General features: G+C 44.2%; 1 protein-coding gene across 1 annotated transcript in view; it reads left to right on the top strand.

The window, feature by feature from the left end:
- The window catches only part of LOC311136483 (rap guanine nucleotide exchange factor 6-like), a 158932-nt gene that overhangs the window by 92003 nt on the left and 47902 nt on the right, over window positions 1-19027 (top strand). The window contains 1 exon segment of the mRNA XM_084170624.1: window positions 8161-8292. Within this exon segment, the coding sequence (XP_084026750.1) occupies window positions 8161-8292 (132 nt within the window).

Here is a 19027-nt window from a genome sequence, read left to right as displayed (position 1 = left end):
CTCTCTCTCCCTCCCTCCCATCCTCTCTCTCTCTCTCTCTCTCTCTCTCTCTCTCTCTCCCATCCTCTCTCTCTCTCTCTCTCTCTCTCTCTCTCTCTCCTTCCCATCCTCTCTCTCTCTCTCTCTCTCTCTCTCTCTCTCTCTCTCTCTCTCTCTCTCTCTCTCTCTCTCTCTCCCCCTTCCAGTGCTGTTTGAGTATGGGACACACGCCAGGAGGGAGGAGGTTTGCGATAGGTCTCTGCCACGCCACATCATGAATATTCATGTTAGAGACAGACACATCAAACCTCCCTGGCAGGGAACTGGGCCCATCTCTCTGAGACGGAGCACACCCTCACCCCCACACTGATGAATTAACCAGGAGAGTTTCATATGTAACCATTCCTGAAGAGGGATGATACATGAACACTTTGCTTTACAGTTTTGACCTCTTGTAATTTTCTCACTCTGACTAGCAGATGAGGGTAAATGAAATGAGTGATTATGCAATGCCTTTAAACCTGTACACAGACACACACACACACACACACAGACACACACACAACCTGGTAATCCATTGTGTTCCCAGTGTAGAGTAATTCCAGCTGGGTGGTTTAGAAGGTCCATGGCTGGATGATTAAACATGGATGGTCCTTACACTATTAGTCACTGTTGTCACACCTTGGACAGAGACAGCGTTACCCGTAGACTGTCGCCGTGTCTGTCTGTTAGTCAGTCCTGGCTGCCACCTGACTGACTCCAGGCTCTACCTTGGGCAAAAGTCAAAGCACTTAGCTGGCGGGGCCAGAATCAGCACCAGGCTGCCACTCAACATTTTGGCTCTCACAATACTGCCAGTGCCCGCTCCAGAGTGATGCCAAGCATTCCTCCTATGACTCTGTTCTGTTACAACACAGGACGGGGGGGATTTAGCTCCCTGGAATCTCTTTAGGACCAGGAATATTTTAGTGTTACTATTTCCTTTTTTGGGGCCAGATTGACTGTCCGATGTGTGACACACGTGCTAGGCTAGACGCTGCCCAAGCAAGGAGCAGCCTCTAGAGATGAGAGTTCAATGTGATATTATGATGACCAGGATGTGATATGAAATGTGACACTACTTTGATTGTCATGCTTAAGCTGCTGGCTCTGATTTGTGCATTGGCGTAAAAGCAAAGGGGCACAGAGAGTAACTACCCACCCCTTTGATTCAGTCATCATTATGTAGGGGGTGAGGGAGAGAGATGAATGAGAGATGTGAGGGTCTTCTCCTGACAGCCTTTCCAACTCTCCTCTCTTCTCCCTGTGTGGCACAGCCCCTGCTCTCTCTCTCGCTCCATTTCTCTCACTACCTATTCCTCTCCCTCACCCAGCCCTGCCCGCCTCGCCTGTCTTCGCACTTGTCACCTCCAATTCCAAGTTCAATTCATTATACCTCTCTCTCACCCGCAATCTCTTCTCTGCCAAATCCCTGTGTGTTCACTTCAGACGGAGGGGGGAGGAGGAAAGGGGTTCTTAAAAGAGAACACTACCCCCTTCTCCCTCCCTCTCTCGCCCTCCCTCTCTCTTACTCTCTCTACTGTATCTTAATCTAGACTTCAGTTCACACTACAGCTTGCGTTAGAGTGCAGCAGGTGTTTTGGGAGCGAGGGAAGAGGTCAGAGAGTGTGTTAGGGAGCAGAGGTCGGGATGTTCTCAGGGCAAGCTGGTTCACAGAAAGTTTAACGTGTGAGACATGTGTGTGGGTGTGTTTCTCGGAGTGTGTGTGAGTTTCTCGGAGTGTGTGTGTGTGTGTGCGCACGCATTTTCACTGTACCTCTCTAACACCATTAAGCCAACCCCTGGAGGTGACCTCCATTGACCAAAGCTGTCTGCAGCCGCAGGGCTAATTTCAGACTGTGTGTGTGCGCGCGTTTCTCGGAGTGTGTGTGCTAGGCACTGCTCACATCTGGATTGTGACCACTTATTTAGCTTTTTGCTCCATTTCGCTGTGATGCCGTGAGTGGAAGAGGCCAGTCTCTAAATAAAGATGGAATGAATTGCCTGACATCAAAGGAGAACTACACCGTGTGCATTGTACTCTGTTTTCTCAACTTATGTTGGCTTTATAACAGTTGTGTAACATGTTGAAATACTGAAGATTGTTCTCTTTCTCAGTATGTTTGTGTGGTTTGGAATTGAGATTATGACATGAACTAGGCCCCTGTAGCTCAGTTGGTAGAGCATGGCGCTTGCAACGCCAGGGTTGTGGGTTCGTTTCCCACGGGGGGCCAGTATGAAAATGTATGCACTCACTAACTGTAAGTCGCTCTGGATAAGACCGTCTGCTAAATGACTAAAATGTAAAATGTAACTAATTGCATTAACAATGACATTGTTTGCCAAGTGGTTGGCACATGCTGTACTCCGGTTTTTGGGTTCATGAGTACTGCCATGCCATTGAAGTTCAAGTCATGTCCCTTTCTAACGTTATGATGGCATTATTACTCAGACAAACTGTTTAGATGTTCTAATTCAGAGAGAATGACAACTTATATAGGCTATTTATTTAAATGTCTCCTCTGGCCATCCATTTCTACAACCATCTCTTTGTTTTAGTGTGTACTTATTTCTGTCATTCAGTATAACTCAGTAGTTATTGGTCCATAATAAGCTGCTAATTAGCATCATCAAGATTTAGCTAAATGACACCTCCGCCACCCAAATAGAATGCATAATGACTCTTGTGTTACAGGGCCCAGTGTTTGAGATTCAGCTCAGCGTTTAGTCTCCACCTCCCGTCCTCTGCTGTATTGCAACTCTACCTCCAGTGCATCTGTCTATTGTGCCATTTAAAGTTAAATCCCAAATTGTTTGCATAGTCAATTTACACACAGCTCTGACACACACACTTACCCCACCAGACATGCCACCAGGGGTCTTTTCACAGTCCCCAAATCCAGAACAAATTCAAGAAAGCATACAGTATTATATAGAGCCATTATTGCATGGAACTCCTTTCCATCTCATATTGCTCAAATAAACAGCAAACCTGGTTTCAAAAAACAGATAAAGCAACACCTCACGGAACAACGCCTCTCCCCTATTTGACCTAGATAGTTTGTGTGTATGTATTGATATGTAGGCTATTTGTGCCTTTAAAAAAAATGTATGTAGTTCTGTCCTTGAGCTGTTGTCTATTATTGTTCTGTATTATGTCATGTTTCATGTTTTGTGTGGACCCCAGGAAGAGTAGCTGCTGCTTTTGCAACAGCTAATGGGGATCCTAATCAATACCAGATACCAAAGTTAGCCTGGGCCTAATGGGGAGGTGGCAGCCAGGAGTAACGCTCATTTTATTTCTGTTAACATAATTGCTTTGGCTGTTTGGGTCTCAGGAAGGGAAGGGATGGAAAGCTGACAGGCTAGTGGAGTAATCGACTGTATATCAATAACCTGCTCTTTCTCTCTGAGTGCTTCTGCCTGCCCTGCACCGCTCCACCCTGCTGCCTGGCCATAAAACTGGCAAGCCTGTTATCTACAACAACACTCATCCTGTGTGTGTCTGTCCGACGGCTGCTCTCTCCTCACTGACTAGCAGAACACCTCTAGAGATCCACAGCTAGACATTCACTCTAATCTAACCCACCTGATTTGAGTTGGGGGATTTAAGCTAAACAGGCACAACTGAATGATAGCTATGGCTGAGACGAAGTGCCTTTGGGACAGTTTGTTGGTATCCCAAACCCATACTTTAGTGTTTCCCCTAGATTATTTTAGCAGGGGTGGCAAAGGTCTTGGAAGGAGGGTGGGGGATGTCACTGGGCATTCTGCGATCTTATGCTTAAACATTATAACAAATTCAATGGTGGCCCCTGGGCATGTGCCATGTGTTCCCGGTCGCTAATCCAGCCATTCCAAAAGTACTCCTAAATTCATTGTTTTATTTGATTGGTTTCATCGTTTTAACTTTTATTTTGGTGATTTTCAAAGATTATATTATTTAAATATAGGTCAATTATCTTTTCTACAAACTTTCTCTCTGGTTTAGTCATGTAAGTGTACACTTTTTTTAGTGCGCCGCTGCGAAATGAATACAGGGTAAACACTGGTTACCTCTTGTCTTGATACATAGAAAATGGAAATGGAGATCAGATCAGTTGTAACCAGAGTGCATTTGGAACTGTTCTGAGACTTTACATCTAAAATTAATCCATCTCATCTCTCCTGTTCAACTGATCAAGGGCATCCCCCCCGCGGCAGCTCAAAGTCAGCCCAGGGTTAACGTGCCCGCCCTGCCATCATGTGGGAGGAGGGACAGTCCAATCCTCTGGGTGACACATTTTTGTCTGGGAGTGTAATTGATGCTGGGGGGGAGGGGGCCGGAGTGAATAATTTAGACAGATGATGATGGCTCCGGTGACTAAAGTCCTCTGGAGTGTTATCATCATCAGAAGTCCTACCTTCTTAACCCCGAGCACAGCCCACCTCTAACCTCCAGGCCAACGTGTCTCTCTCAGTGGACTGCTTTGCTCTGTGATAAAAGGAAGACATCCTCTCCCTTTGGCTTATCTCTCTCAGCTATGTCTTTCATTTTGGGATGGGAGGATTTTCCCCCTCCTATCATACAGGATATTATGTTTTGCCCCGAATGAAAGCTGGGAAAGAAATGGCTTGGATCTATGCATGTTGAATATGCAATACACCCAGTCTCTATAAATAGGTTAACGCTAGCCCTCCCTTGCTGTGGTGAGCTGAGCAATGAGGCAGTTGGCTCATAGTTGGGAAGCTCCACTATGTTTTAATGATGGAGCCCCTGCTGGGATCCTGTAGCGGTGCCTTAACGGTACTCCCTCTGATGGAACGGCCTATTCTGGACCATTAGCCTGTCTGTGTGAACCAGGGTCATTACTAGCATCACACCCAAATGGCTTCTCACCGTTTTATACCATAGATGCGTCCCAAATAGCACCCTATTCCCTTTATAGTGCCTAATAAGGACCTGGTCAAAAAGTAGTGCACTATAAAGGGACTATGGTGCCATTTGGGATGCAGGCCAGGTCTCACAGGAACAAGGCGACTGCAGGTTCAATCCCGCTACAGTTAATTACTGTAGCCAGTCTACAGAGATTAAATGAGTTTAGTAAAATAGTCATATTTTCAAGAAAAGTGTGAATAAATTACAAATTCTCTGTTGTGACTCTTCAGACTATGTTTGGATGTTTAGAGATGAGCGTTAAAGGATCAGTCCTTGCTCGACTCGCATCCCTTTGTTGATGTGATGAATTCATACAGCAGAAGGAAGCATACATTCATTTTTAATCACCCCACACTGTCATCATTAATTCATGAGCAGAATGGGAAGAGACCCCCCTCCCCAGCGGGCGGTATGTGGGAGGGGATTGGAGAGCGATTAAGTTGCTGTTGGTGTGAAATGTAAATTAGCTCCACGAGACTGCAGCAATTAGCGAGGTCTTCACATTCATTGGCCCGTTTGTCCCCCTGGCACCCTCATTAGCCAATCCCGTCCTCCCACTGCCTCTCATATGTCATCAGACTACATCCACAGGATAGAAGACTCTGACTGCCATGCCCTGTGTCGTCAACACCCGCTCTGGTGTCACTACTAATGTTTCTGATTGTAGATAATTGCACTAATTGCTATTGTCGTGGTTTGATGGTGTGAGTTTTAACCTGAGTGGTTGGAGCATAGAGATCCTATATGTTCCATATGTACTTTCATGGGTTGGAGGCCATGGAGGATGGATACATACATTAGTTTTGCCCTCTGGGAATCGGATAGATTTGTTAAATGGATGCAGGGCGGAGATTCGTCATTGTCTGAAACCTGACCCCATCATAAAGGAATCAATATTGACCCACCTGGCTGTGGAATAAACAGAATGGACCGCCCCTTCTAGCGCTGATAGAAACACTGAGAAAGAGTCCGTTCTAACCGGCCCCCGTTTGGCTTGCAACACTTTTCATAGTAGGCTGCTCTGACAGCCCCATCTTCACCCCTTCACCCCACTAGCCTGTCTCTCTACATAGGACTGGGAGAGCCCAGCCCATCCAGGAGACAGACGTATTTGTCGTCTGAGTCTGTCTGGTCAATAGCCATTTGTCTAGCCTTATGGGCAGTGGATGATTTCTGCAGCTCCAACTAGGTGTTATTGAGTAGAGAGTCATTCTCATGATTGCAACGGTCTCTCCTCTCTCCTGCTACACGCTATGTTTTTTTCTCAAGTGTGTGTTGGAGAGGTTTGCTGGTTCAGAGTTGGAGGATGGGCTCTCCCCAGCAGGGCTACTACAATTATCATATAACTGACAATTATGGACAATAACAGTTAACAAAAAATGTTTTGCAGCATAACTGTCTAAATACATTCATTTTAGGTGAAGGGGAGATTTAGCTTTATATTTAAGTAGATATACTTTACCCAATATCTGTTTTTCATTTTTACATGAATAGGGAAAAGTTGGTAATCATTTTAAGAGCAGAACGGCATGGATTGGAGGAGAAGCTTATTTTCCAAATGTTCCAAGTGGTCAAAACCATTAGTTTATGAGACAGGGGTGTCACCAAAGCTGTGTTGTATTCATTAGGTATACCGCAGCGAATGTTCAAATATGCATTACGCTCAAATTGTTTTCTTTTTGATAAAGATGACAGTAATCGCGGCCATTTCCATGACAATTCATCTTTACCCAAAATTCAGTAATCGTCACTGCCCCACTCCTCAGCTCTGTGGGGGGATGGGTTGTAGGGGTAGTGTGGTAGCCCAGCCCCCACCCGTACATGCCGTAGACTTAACTTGTTTAATATTGCATGGTGGCACGGTGATGGCTCCAGCGCCAGCGTTGGGTGAGTGGCTTGTTGACTGGACGGCACCGCCAAGCTTGCAGAGGTCATGGAGGATTTGTGCTGCAGGTTCACCCGCTGTCGACGCAACCGGAACAGCTCCCTCACCCGCTGCAGACTGGTAAGACCTGGGCACGCTGGACTGGAATTGGTAGAATACCTGATCAATGGGATATAGAAGCTGAACTGGTCACATTGGCTGTGTGTGGTTTGGTTGTTAGTTGGCATTGGTGGCTGCTCTTTGTCTGTTTTGGATTGGTTGGCCTTTGTGGACTAGTGTGTTTCTTGAGTCTCATAGATGGGATTGTTTGCTTGGTTGATTGATGAAACACTGGGCTGTTGTGGCATTATTCAGGTTGACTGGCAGTTTAGTCTGTGTTCCAGTCTTTGTGAGGTGATCAGTATTGATGTGTTGTGTAGTAGCTTTATGGCTTTGATGATTGTTTATTTTTGTAACATCTTGGAGAACAAATCACAAAAGTGATACATTTTTCTTTCAATTACAGCTTATCATCTTTATTGATCCTCTTCTCATTTCGCCAGGGGACAAATTGGTTCACTATCTTTGTTATGAAAGGAATAACCGACTAACTGTTTTGATGACAAATTGATTTCTGCTCTGTTTTTTAAATTAAGAACGTTCTTACGTTTAGCTTCTAAGCAAAGTCGCCAAGTTTGAACGAGATCAAACCGCTTAGTGTCTCTGAGTGTTTGTTACCGCTGTGTGTGCGTTTGTTGGTGAGAAAAAGCATTCAGGCACTAAGTCATTCAGTGAGCTGCTGCCTGTCATATTGATAGGGCTGTATCATAGCGGCTGATCAGTGCCTGTTGAGCTATGACAGACGGTATGACCGACAGTGTGAAAGACAGACAGTGGGCCTGGGTAGGTAATGTAAGAAAGAGGAGTCTGGGAGGCCAGGCAGTGTGTACATGCCAAATGGCTCCCTATTTAGTGCACTACATTTGACCAGAGCATCCTATTTCCTATATAATGCACGACCTTTGACCAGGGCCCTGGTAGTGCACTATATAGGGAATAGGATGCCATTTGAGACACAATTACTGTCACAACTCCGTCTGTCTCAGTCTCCCAAAGGTCACCCGACAACCATAAAACATCCTTTTCTTCAAACCATGAAGAAATATGACCTTTCACAGAGGGGCAGTACCACACTCCCCATTATTTATAATCCTCTCAAGTTTTGTGTACCGTGTGTGTGTGTGTGTGTGTGTGTGTGTGTGCGTGTGTGTGCGTGTGTGTGTTTGTGTGCGCTTGTTCATCTGTGTGTGTCCTGTGGTATTAACAGCTGTCCTCTCTTCCTGTCTGTGTGTCTGAGCAGCTTCCTGGAGACCTCAACAAGATGCACCTTACAGACCACCCCCACAGCCAGGGGATGCAAGTGCCGCCCAGCCAATCAGGATGCAGCATTGCCAGTGATTCGGGGAGCAGTAGCTTATCAGACATCTACCAGGTCTATACACACTTATGTATTTCACCATTCACAAACTGAGCTGACATTGTAGGCAGGGTTCAAAATTAACACCCGCCAAATGCGGGTAGATTTTGTCATTGGTGGGTAAGAATGCATATTGGGAACTGTAGAAGTTGGTCGAATTGACAAGAAAGGCTACTGAAGTGTGACTTTGTCTTCGTGTTTCTTGGCCAGTTGCATCGTTTTGTTCACATGCTAGGTTGTTTTTCGGTTTTTAAATAACAAATTGACTGACATCAGTTCAATTATTAGAATTCCATTTCGTTAGTTTTTTTTCTGTGAGCTCAATGCGCTGCAGTTTCTCTAGAGATAAATGAGATCATGCCGAAACTGTGGGGGAGTTGTAGTTTCCAACAGGCCAATGTTCTACATAGTTTAGCACTCAAAACACAATAATTAACTACAATGACCATAATCCATTGCGTCCCACTTGTCCGGTCTGTGTTTCTTTTATGCCTGCTACGTAAGAGACAGAAGAATGCGCAATCAAGAGGGGATACATACGGAGCAGTAGCTTCAAGGGATTGGTATTCAGTAGTCATAAAAGTATGCCTTATTTACTTTGAAGAACTACTAAAATAGTGATTTTGTCAGACAGCATAGGCAGCAGCTCTATACAGATGAGATGATGACTTGGAATGGAATAATAAAGTCATCAAATAAAACAAATATACACAACAACTGAAATATTTTATTAAAGTAAAGTAATGTGAATAAATGATGGTGAATAAGTGATAAGCAGTAATGGGCAGTCACTACCACCATGGGACTTTTATTAATTGTTTTATTCTGTGTTACAGCATTCAACCGACATAATGCATGGTGAATTTAATGTTTAAAAAAATTACGTTTTATATAATAATAATTTTTAAAAAGTATAATCGAACCGAAAACGAACCGACCTCAAAAAGCACTAATCGCTCAGCACTACAATGTTAGTTTGAGTTTCCTGCAACTTTCAGCTGCTAGGAAGACATTGCAGTCTGAGATTTTTTTCATCACAAGCTAGTGCCCAAGTTACCACGGTAAACTGTAGCTCAGTTGGTAGAGCATGGCGTTTGCAACGCCAGGGTTGTGGGTTCGATTCCCACGGGGGGCCATTATGAAAATGTATGCACTCACTAACTGTAAGTCGCTCTGGATAGGAGCATCTGCTAAATGACTAAAATGTAATGTAAATGTCATGGCCCATCACTTAAAGGGACAGTTTACTTTCTTTGTCTTGCCTAATGATTGTGCTTGATTGAGCATGGATCACTCCCCAAAATGTTTATTCACTACATTTTAGTCGTTGTTCTCCGAGATTTAATTATGTGCTTCTACATTTCTACTTAGGAGCACATCATGTACTCCTTGTGGCAGGGCAGGCACTTTGTTCACTCTCGATGTTCAGTTGTAGAACTGTTTATCTGTTTTAATTATTGGATCTTCATTATTTATTTTAACATACATTGGTCACAAAAATGAAGTGAAATGAAGCAATATACCCCATTACTTCTTACTAGTAATACATTTCTTGTTTTTGAAACATTAGAAAGCATGCTCACTGTTATTTTTTGTAATTATGGAGAGAGAAAAATTGGCTGGTGGAACAAAAAGAAAATTTCCCAACGTGGTTGTAGGCCTAAAACATCACATTTCAAAAGCTTTGAAGTTCCATTATTTTTAAGTAATGCCCCTAGCCTTAATACTGTTGAAGTCAGTCAATGCTTTCTTGGTGAATGTACTGGATCTGCGTGTAAAGCAGAAAGGGAAAAAAAGGTGTTGACTTTGCCATCTCAGAGGCTTCCCCAGCTTGACTAACCCAGCTCTCCCCAAGCTCTCTCCCTAGCCCTCTTGTTGCCACTCCTCATCCCTCTCCCCACCCTTCCCCTGCTGCCCCCTGCCTCTCCAGCTCAATGGCAGCGATGGTGGAAAGAACACGACCTCTCCTCCCATCCCTTCCGCCCAGGTTTGTTAATTATAGTGTGTGTTGGCTGGGCTTCCTGTGGTTCTGAGGGTCCCTCTCTCCCTCCTGCAGCGCTGTGTGCTAAAGGGCAGGGCACACAGGACCCCAGCCCCACACCTACTGCCTCATCATCTCTAGCCCCACACCTACTGCATCATCATCTCTAGCCCCACACCTACTGCATCATCATCTCTAGCCCCACACCTACTGCCTCATCATCTCTAGCCCCACACCTACTGCATCATCATCTCTAGCCCCACACCTACTGCCTCATCATCTCTAGCCCCACACCTACTGCCTCATCATCTCTAGCCCCACACCTACTGCATCATCATCTCTAGCCCCACACCTACTGCATCATCATCTCTAGCCCCACACCTACTGCCTCATCATCTCTAGCCCCACACCTACTGCCTCATCATCTCTAGCCCCACACCTACTGCCTCATCATCTCTAGCCCCACACCTACTGCATCATCATCTCTAGCCCCACACCTACTGCATCATCATCTCTAGCCCCACAACTACTGCATCATCATCTCTAGCCCCACACCTACTGCCTCATCATCTCTAGCCCCACACCTACTGCCTCATCATCTCTAGCCCCACACCTACTGCATCATCATCTCTAGCCCCACACCTACTGCATCATCATCTCTAGCCCCACACCTACTGCATCATCATCTCTAGCCCCACACCTACTGCATCATCATCTCTAGCCCCACACCTACTGCCTCATCATCTCTAGCCCCACACCTACTGCATCATCATCTCTAGCCCCACACCTACTGCATCATCATCTCTAGCCCCACACCTACTGCATCATCATCTCTAGCCCCACACCTACTGCATCATCATCTCTAGCCCCACACCTACTGCATCATCATCTCTAGCCCCACACCTACTGCATCATCATCTCTAGCCCCACACCTACTGCCTCATCATCTCTAGCCCCACACCTACCGCATCATCATCTCTAGCCCCACACCTACCGCATCATCATCTCTAGCCCCACCCCTAACGCATCATCATCTCTAGCCCCACCCACCCTTACCCTTTTAACTCCAGTTCACCCTCAACATTACATATACCTTTAACCCAGCCGCACCTTTACCCCACCTCTCCTCTCTCCTCTTTCTCCTCTCTCTCCTCTCCTATCTCTCCTCTCTCTCTGGGTGATGTGATGGCTCTGGCGCAGTCTCCTGCACCCCTGTGCAGCAAGCAGGAACTGATGTCCCTGTCAGTTTAGAGCTGCCCCGGTAACTGTTCTGAGACCTGCATGGGCCCAAACCCTCCCTCCCTCTCGCTTTCTCTCTGTGTCTCTGTCTCTCTCGCTCTCTGTTTCTCTCTTTCTGTTTCTGTCTTTTTCTCTCTCTTGCTCTCTCTCCCTCCCTCTCGCTCGCTCGCTCTCTCCCTCCTCCTCCACATGCTGAAAGAACCAAGCTGCTCTCAGTCTGACACCCAGACAAAAGCACAAGGGATCAGAGATGAGGAGGGAGACGAAGACACTGATCCTCTCAGACAGTCTTTCTTTAGCCTAGTTCTTGTCTGCCTCTACTTGGCCATTGTAAACTCTTGTAAGGCAGTTGTAAGATCTCAAAAACTGTGTGCTAACGTTATTGTACTTCTCAAGAAGCACTGTCTATCTTCAGTCAAACTGGGGATATATGAATAGTTTTTAATAGGGCTACTTTGGTTGTTAGTAGGTCATAGGAGGGCTTGACCCAGATAAAGGCTTGAGTCGTGCACACCCCTTCAAGCTAATGAGCAGTCATTCAGTCAACGATGTAATTCATATATTCCATATATGCTATTGCTAAAATAATCATTTGGTTGTGTTTATGAAGGTCTTAGGTAACATTAGAATACATGTTTAAATGCATTTTCATTAGTTTATGTTACTGTAGGCTATATGAAAAAACACAAAAATGAAAACATCAATAGCCTAAACATCATTATAAGCGCCAAGTGTGCTTGATAAATTGTGAAAGTCAGAACAAACGCAATAATGGCATTATAATGAATATAAGTGTCGATATGACAGCAGTCCAAAATAGTCAATTATTGTCAGCTCGTGCTACCATGGTGTGCATTTTCACGCAATGGCATTTACATTTAGCAGTTATGCCTTGTCCTAACAGTCGACACAAATGTTTGCCACTTTCAATTGCTTGACACACTTCCCACAAACACGTCGCTTGCAGGTGACACAAGTGTCTTGGGTTTTTAGTGCATCTGGCCACCTGTCTCCTCACCGGGAGCTGTGTGCAACGGCTCACGTGGAATCTTTGCTGCTGCCTTGGCCCTCATATGTACCTCATATGCCCGTGTGCCAGACTCATGATGAAGTCTCTCTTGGGCATGGTGTTGTTCATGCACTGCTTGAACAACATGTGTGGGTTGATAACAGCCAAGTCAAGCATGTTGTAGAAGACAGCAACAGGCCAGTGGCGGGCGGGTGCCTCCTTTTACAGAGTACAGCCGTGGTCCTCTGTAGCTCAATTGGTAGAGCATGGCGCTTGTAACGCCAGGGTAGGTGGTTCGATCCCTGGGACCACCCATACGTAAAAATGTATCCACACATGACTGTAACTCGCTTTGGATAAAAGCGTCTGCTAAATGGCTTATTATTATTATTATTATTATTATCTTAAACATCCACACCAACCTATGGAACAGAATAGGGTAGAAAACAGGAGGTTTATTTTCCCATGAGAAAAACAACACTTGTTATACAGAAGAGCATAATGCATTGCATAAATTTATTATTATATATATATATATATATATATATATATATATATATATATATATATATATATATATATATATATATATATATATATATATATATATATATACACACACACACAGTGGGGAGAACAAGTATTTGATACACTGCCGATTTTGCAGGTTTTCCTACTTACAAAGCATGTAGAGGTCTGTAATTTTTATCATAGGTACACTTCAACTGTGAGAGACGGAATCTAAAACAAAAATCCAGAAAATCACATTGTATGATTTTTTAATAATTAAATTGCATTTTATTGCATGACATAAGTATTTGATCACCTACCAACCAGTAAGAATTCCGGCTCTCACAGACCTGTTCGTTTTTCTTTAAGAAGCCCTCCTGTTCTCCACTCATTACCTGTATTAACTGCACCTGTTTGAACTCGTTACCTGTATAAAAGACACCTGTCCACACACTCAATCAAACAGACTCCAACCTCTCCACAATGGCCAAGACCAGAGAGCTGACCAGAGAGCTGTGTAAGGACATCAGGAATACAATTGTAGACCTGCACAAGGCTGGGATGGGCTACAGGACAATAGGCAAGCAGCTTGGTGAGAAGGCAACAACTGTTGGCGCAATTATTAGAAAATGGAAGAAGTTCAAGATGAGGGTCAATCACCCCCGGTCTGGGGCTCCATGCAAGATCTCACCTCGTGGGGCATCAATGATCATGAGGAAGGTGAGGGATCAGCCCAGAACTACACAGCAGGACCTGGTCAATGACCTGAAGAGAGCTGGGACCACAGTCTCAAAGAAAACCATTAGTAACACACTACGCCATCATGGATTAAAATCCTGCAGCGCACGCAAGGTCCCCCTGCTCAAGCCAGCGCATGTCCAGGCCCGTTTGAAGTTTGCCAATGACCATCTGGATGATCCAGAGGAGGAATGGGAGAAGGTCATGTGGTCTGATGAGACAAAAATAGATATTTTTGGTGTAAACTCCACTCGCCGTGTTTGGAGGAAGAAGAAGGATGAGTACAACCCCAAGAACACCATCCCAACCGTGAAGCATGGGGATGCTTTTCTGTAAAGGGGACAGGACGACTGCACCGTATTGAGGGGAGGATGGATGGGGCCATGTATCGCGAGATCTTGGCCAACAACCTCCTTCCCTCAGTAAGAGCATTGAAGATGGGTCGTGGCTGGGTCTTCCAGCATGACAACGACCCGAAACACACAGCCAGGGTAACTAAGGAGTGGCTCCGTAAGAAGCATCTCAAGGTCCTGTAGTGGCCTAGCCAGTCTCCAGACCTGAACCCAATAGAAAATCTTTGGAGGGAGCTGAAAGTCCATATTGCCCAGCGACAGCCCCGAAACCTGAAGGATCTGGAGAAGGTCTGTATGGAGGAGTGGGCCAAAATCCCTGCTGCAGTGTGTGCAAACCTGGTCAAGACCTACAGGAAACGTATGATCTCTGTAATTGCAAACAAAGGTTTCTGTACCAAATATTAAGTTCTGCTTTTCTGATGTATCAAATACTTAAGTCATGCAATAAAATGCAAATTAATTACTTAAAAATCATACAATGTGATTTTCTGGATTTTTGTTTTAGATTCCGTCTCTCACAGTTGAAGTGTACCTATGATAAAAATTACAGACTTCTACATGCTTTGTAAGTAGGAAAATCGGCAGTGTATCAAATACTTGTTCTCCCCACTGTATATACAGTACCAGTCAAAAGTTTGGACACACCTACTCATTCAAGGGTTTTTCTTTATTTTTTACTATTTTCTACATTTTAGAATAATAGTGAAGACATCAAAACGATGAAATAACACATATGTAATCATGTAGTAACCAAAAAATTGTTGAACAAATCAAAATATATTTTATATTTGAGATTCTTCAAATAGCTACCCTTTGCCTTGATGACAGCTTTGCACACACTTGGCATTCTCTCAACCAGCTTCATAAGGAATTATTTTCCACAGTCTTGAAGGAGTTCCCACATATGCTGAGCACTTGTTGGCTGCTTTTCCTTCACTCTGTGGTTCAACTCATTCCAAACCATCTCAATTTGGTTGAGGTCGGGTGAATTTTGGAGGCCAGGTCATCTGATGCAGCATCCATCACTCTCCTTGGTCAAATAGCCCTTACACAGCCTGGAGGTGTGTTTTGGGTCATTGCCCTGTTGAAAAACAAATGATAGTCCCACTAAGCCCAAACCAGATGGGATGGCGTCTCCCGAGTGACGCAGTGGTCTAAGGCACTGCATCGCAGTGCTAGCTGTGCCACTAGAGATCCTGGTTCGTATCCAGGCTCTGTCGTAGCCGGCCGTGACCGGGAGAACAATGGGGCGGCGCACAATTGGCCCAGCGTCGTCTAGGGTAGGGGAGGAAATGGCCGGCAGGGATGTAGCTCAGTTGTTAGAGCATGGCGTTTGCAACGCCAGGGTTGTGGGTTCGATTCCCACGGGGTATGAAAAATTAAAAAAATTATGTAAGTCGCTCTGGATAAGAGCGTCAGCTAAATGACTAAAATGTAAATGTAAATGTAATGGCGTATCGCTGCAGAATGCTGCGGTAGCCATGCTGGTTAAGTGTGCCTTGAATTCTAAATAAATCACAAACGGTGTCACCAGCAAAGCACCCCCATACCATCACACCACCTCCTCCGTGCTTCACGGTGGGAACCACACATGCAGTGATCATCCGTTCACCTACTCCGCATCTCACAAAGACACGGCGGTTGGAACCAAAAATCTCAAATTTGGACTCATCAGACCAAAGGACAGATTTACACCGGTCTAATGTCCATTGCTCGTGTTTCTTGGCCCAAGTAAGTCTCTTCTTCTTATTGGTGTCCTTTAATAGTGGTTTGCAGCAATTCAACCATTAAGGCCTGATTCACGCAGTCTTCTCTGAACAGTTGATGTGTGTCTGTTACTTGAACTCTGAAGCATTTATTTGGGCTGCAATCTGAGGTGCAGTTAACTCTAATGAACTTAACCTCTGTAGCAGAGGTAACTCTGGGTCTTCCTTTCCTGTGGCGGTCCTCATGAGAGCCAGTTTCATCATAGCGTTTGATTGTTTTTGCGACTGCACTTGAAGAAACGTTCAAAGTTCTTGACATTTTCCGAATTGACGGACCTTCATGTCTTAAATTAATGATGGACTGTCGTTTCTTTGCTTATTTGAGCTGTTCTTGCCATAATATGGACTTGGTCTTTTACCAAATAGGGCTATCTTCTGTATACCACCCCTACCTTGTCACAACACAACTGATTGGCTAAAATGCATTAAGAAGGAAATAAATTCCACAAATTAACTTTTAACAAGGCACACCTGTTAATTGAAATGCATTCCAGGTGACTATCTCATGAAGCTGGTTGTGAGAATGCCAAGAGTGTGCAAAGCTGTCATCAAGGAAAAGGGTGGCTACTTTGAAGAATCTCAAATCTCAAATATATTTTGATTTGTTTAACACTTTTTTGGTTACTACATGATTTCATATGTGTTATTTCATAAATTTGATGACTTCACTATTCCTCTACAATGTAGAAAATAGTAAAAATAAAGAATAACTTTTGAATGAGTAGGTGTGTCCAAACCTTTGACTGGTACTATATATATATACAGTTGAAGTCGGAAGTTTACATACACCTTAGCCAAATACATTTAAACTCAGTTTTTCACAATTCCTGACATTTAATCCTAGTAAAAATTCCCTGTCTTAGGTCAGTTAGGATCACCACTTTATTTTAAGAATGTGAAATGACAGAATAATAGTAGAGAGAATTATTTATTTCATATTTTATTTATTTCATCACATTCCCAGTGGGTCAGAAGTTTACATACACGCAATTAGTATTTGGTAACATTGCCTTAAAATTGTTTAACTTGGGTCAAACGTTTTGGTTAGCCTTCCACAAGCTTCCAACAATAAGTTGGGTGAATTTTGGCCCATTCCTCCTAACAGAGCTGGTGTAACTGAGTCAGGTTTGTAGGCCTCCTTGCTCGCACACGCTTTTTCAGTTCTGCCCACACATTTTCTATAGGATTGAGGTCAGGGCTTTGTGATTGCCACTCCAATACCTTGACTTTGTAGTCCTTAAGCCATTTTGCCACAACTTTGGAAGTATGTTTGGGGTCATTGTCCATTTGGAAGACCCATTTGCGACCAAGCTTTAACTTCCTGACTGATGTCTTGAGATGTTGCTTCAATATATCCACATAATTTTCCTTCCTCATGATGCCATCTATTTTGTGAAGTGCACCAGTCCCTCCTGCAGCAAAGCACCCCCACAGCATGATGCTGCCACCCACGGTTGGGATGGTGTTCTTCGGCTTGCAAGCCTTCCCCTTTTTCCTCCAAACATAACGATGGTCATTATGGCCAAACAGTTCTATTTTTGTTTCATCAGACCAGAGGACATTACTCCAAAAAGTACGATCTTTGTCCCCATGCGCAGTTGCAAACCGTAGTCTGGCTTTTTTATGGTGGTTTTGGAGCAGTGTCTTCTTCCTTGCTAAGCGGCCTTTTAGGTTATGTCGCTATAGGACTCGTTTTACTGTGGATATAGATACTTTTGTACCTGTTTCCTCCAGCATCTTCACAAGGTCCTTTGCTGCTGTTCTGGGATTGATTTACACTTTTTGCACCAAAGTACGTTCATCTCTAGGAGACAGAACGCGTCTCCTTCCTGAGCGGTATGACGGCTGCGTTGTCCCATGGTGTTTATACTTGCGTACTATTGTTTGTACAGATGAACGTGGTACCTTTAGGCGTTTGGAAAATGCTCCCAAGGATGAACCAGATTTGTGGAGGTCTACAATTTTCTTGGCTGATTTCTTTTGATTTTCCCATGATGTCAAGCAGAGGCACTGAGTTTGAAGGTAGGCCTTGAAATACATCCACAGGTACACCCCCAATTGACTCAAATGATGTCAATTAGCATATCAGAAGCTTCTAAAGCCATGACATCATTTTCTGGAATTTTCCAAGCTGTTTAAAGGCACAGTCAACTTAGTGTATGTAAACTTCTGACCCACTGGAATTGTGATACAGTGAATTATAAGTGAAATTATCTGTCTGTAAACAATTGTTGGATAAATTACTTGTGTCATGCACAAAGTAGATGTCCTAACCGACTTGCCAAAACTATACTTTGTTAACAAGAAATTTGTGGAGTGGTTGAAAAACGAGTTTTAATGACTGCAACCTAAGTGTATGTAAACTTCCGACTTCAACTGTATATATATATATAGATATGGCAATGCGTATTATGTACAGTAATATAGACATACCTTTGTTTGGTTGTAGTGCGTAAAATATCAGTTTTTCTCTTGATTGTGTCCCATTCGATGGCAACTGTCGGATGCATGGTGACAGAAACATTCTTTCTAGCCTTGCATTGGTATAGTGTGAATGTTGTCTTGTCATTCTTCAGCACCGCTGTGGAGTACAACGGCTGTGCAGGTGCCTTATTTTGCGCTGAGAGAGGGAGCCCCCGTCTCGCTTTGTTGATGGTGCCGACCAGGCTTGTTTTATTTGCAAGCAACTTGTTCGCCAATGACAGTGAAGTGGAGAAGTTGTCCATTTCTTCCTCACCATCTGAGTCGCTTTCATCAGATCTTGTAGCAGCGCTAACGCAGCATGTGCATCCATTCGGCGTGTTCTTCTTGCCATTGTAAACGATGCACGTTGTCACTGTGTACTCCAAGTAGGCCAAAGTAGACTGATGAGACTGCTTTGATTCAGTGGACTGATACAGGGTACATACCATTTTGAGATTAGAATGAGAAGATACCAATACGATAGAATGGCCCGCCCTGTTCTTCATTCACAATTGGTGATTACATAATGATGCATTGTCCGCTTCCCCTCGCTCATCAACTCACCCATTCTCCCCCATCGTGCTTTACTTCATTTATTTCATCTGTTGTTATATGCATGAAATTAGTGTCCGTTTAGGTTCAGTTTCGAAGGCAAATATCGGGGTGATTATCAACTGGGCACTGTCGGGAG

The sequence above is a fragment of the Coregonus lavaretus genome, assembly GCF_964263955.1.
Source record: "Coregonus lavaretus genome assembly, chromosome: 10".
In the NCBI taxonomy this organism is placed as follows: Eukaryota; Metazoa; Chordata; class Actinopteri; order Salmoniformes; family Salmonidae; genus Coregonus; species Coregonus lavaretus.
Note: the sequence above shows the minus strand (reverse complement) of the source record. Positions and strands in the feature narration are given on the sequence as shown.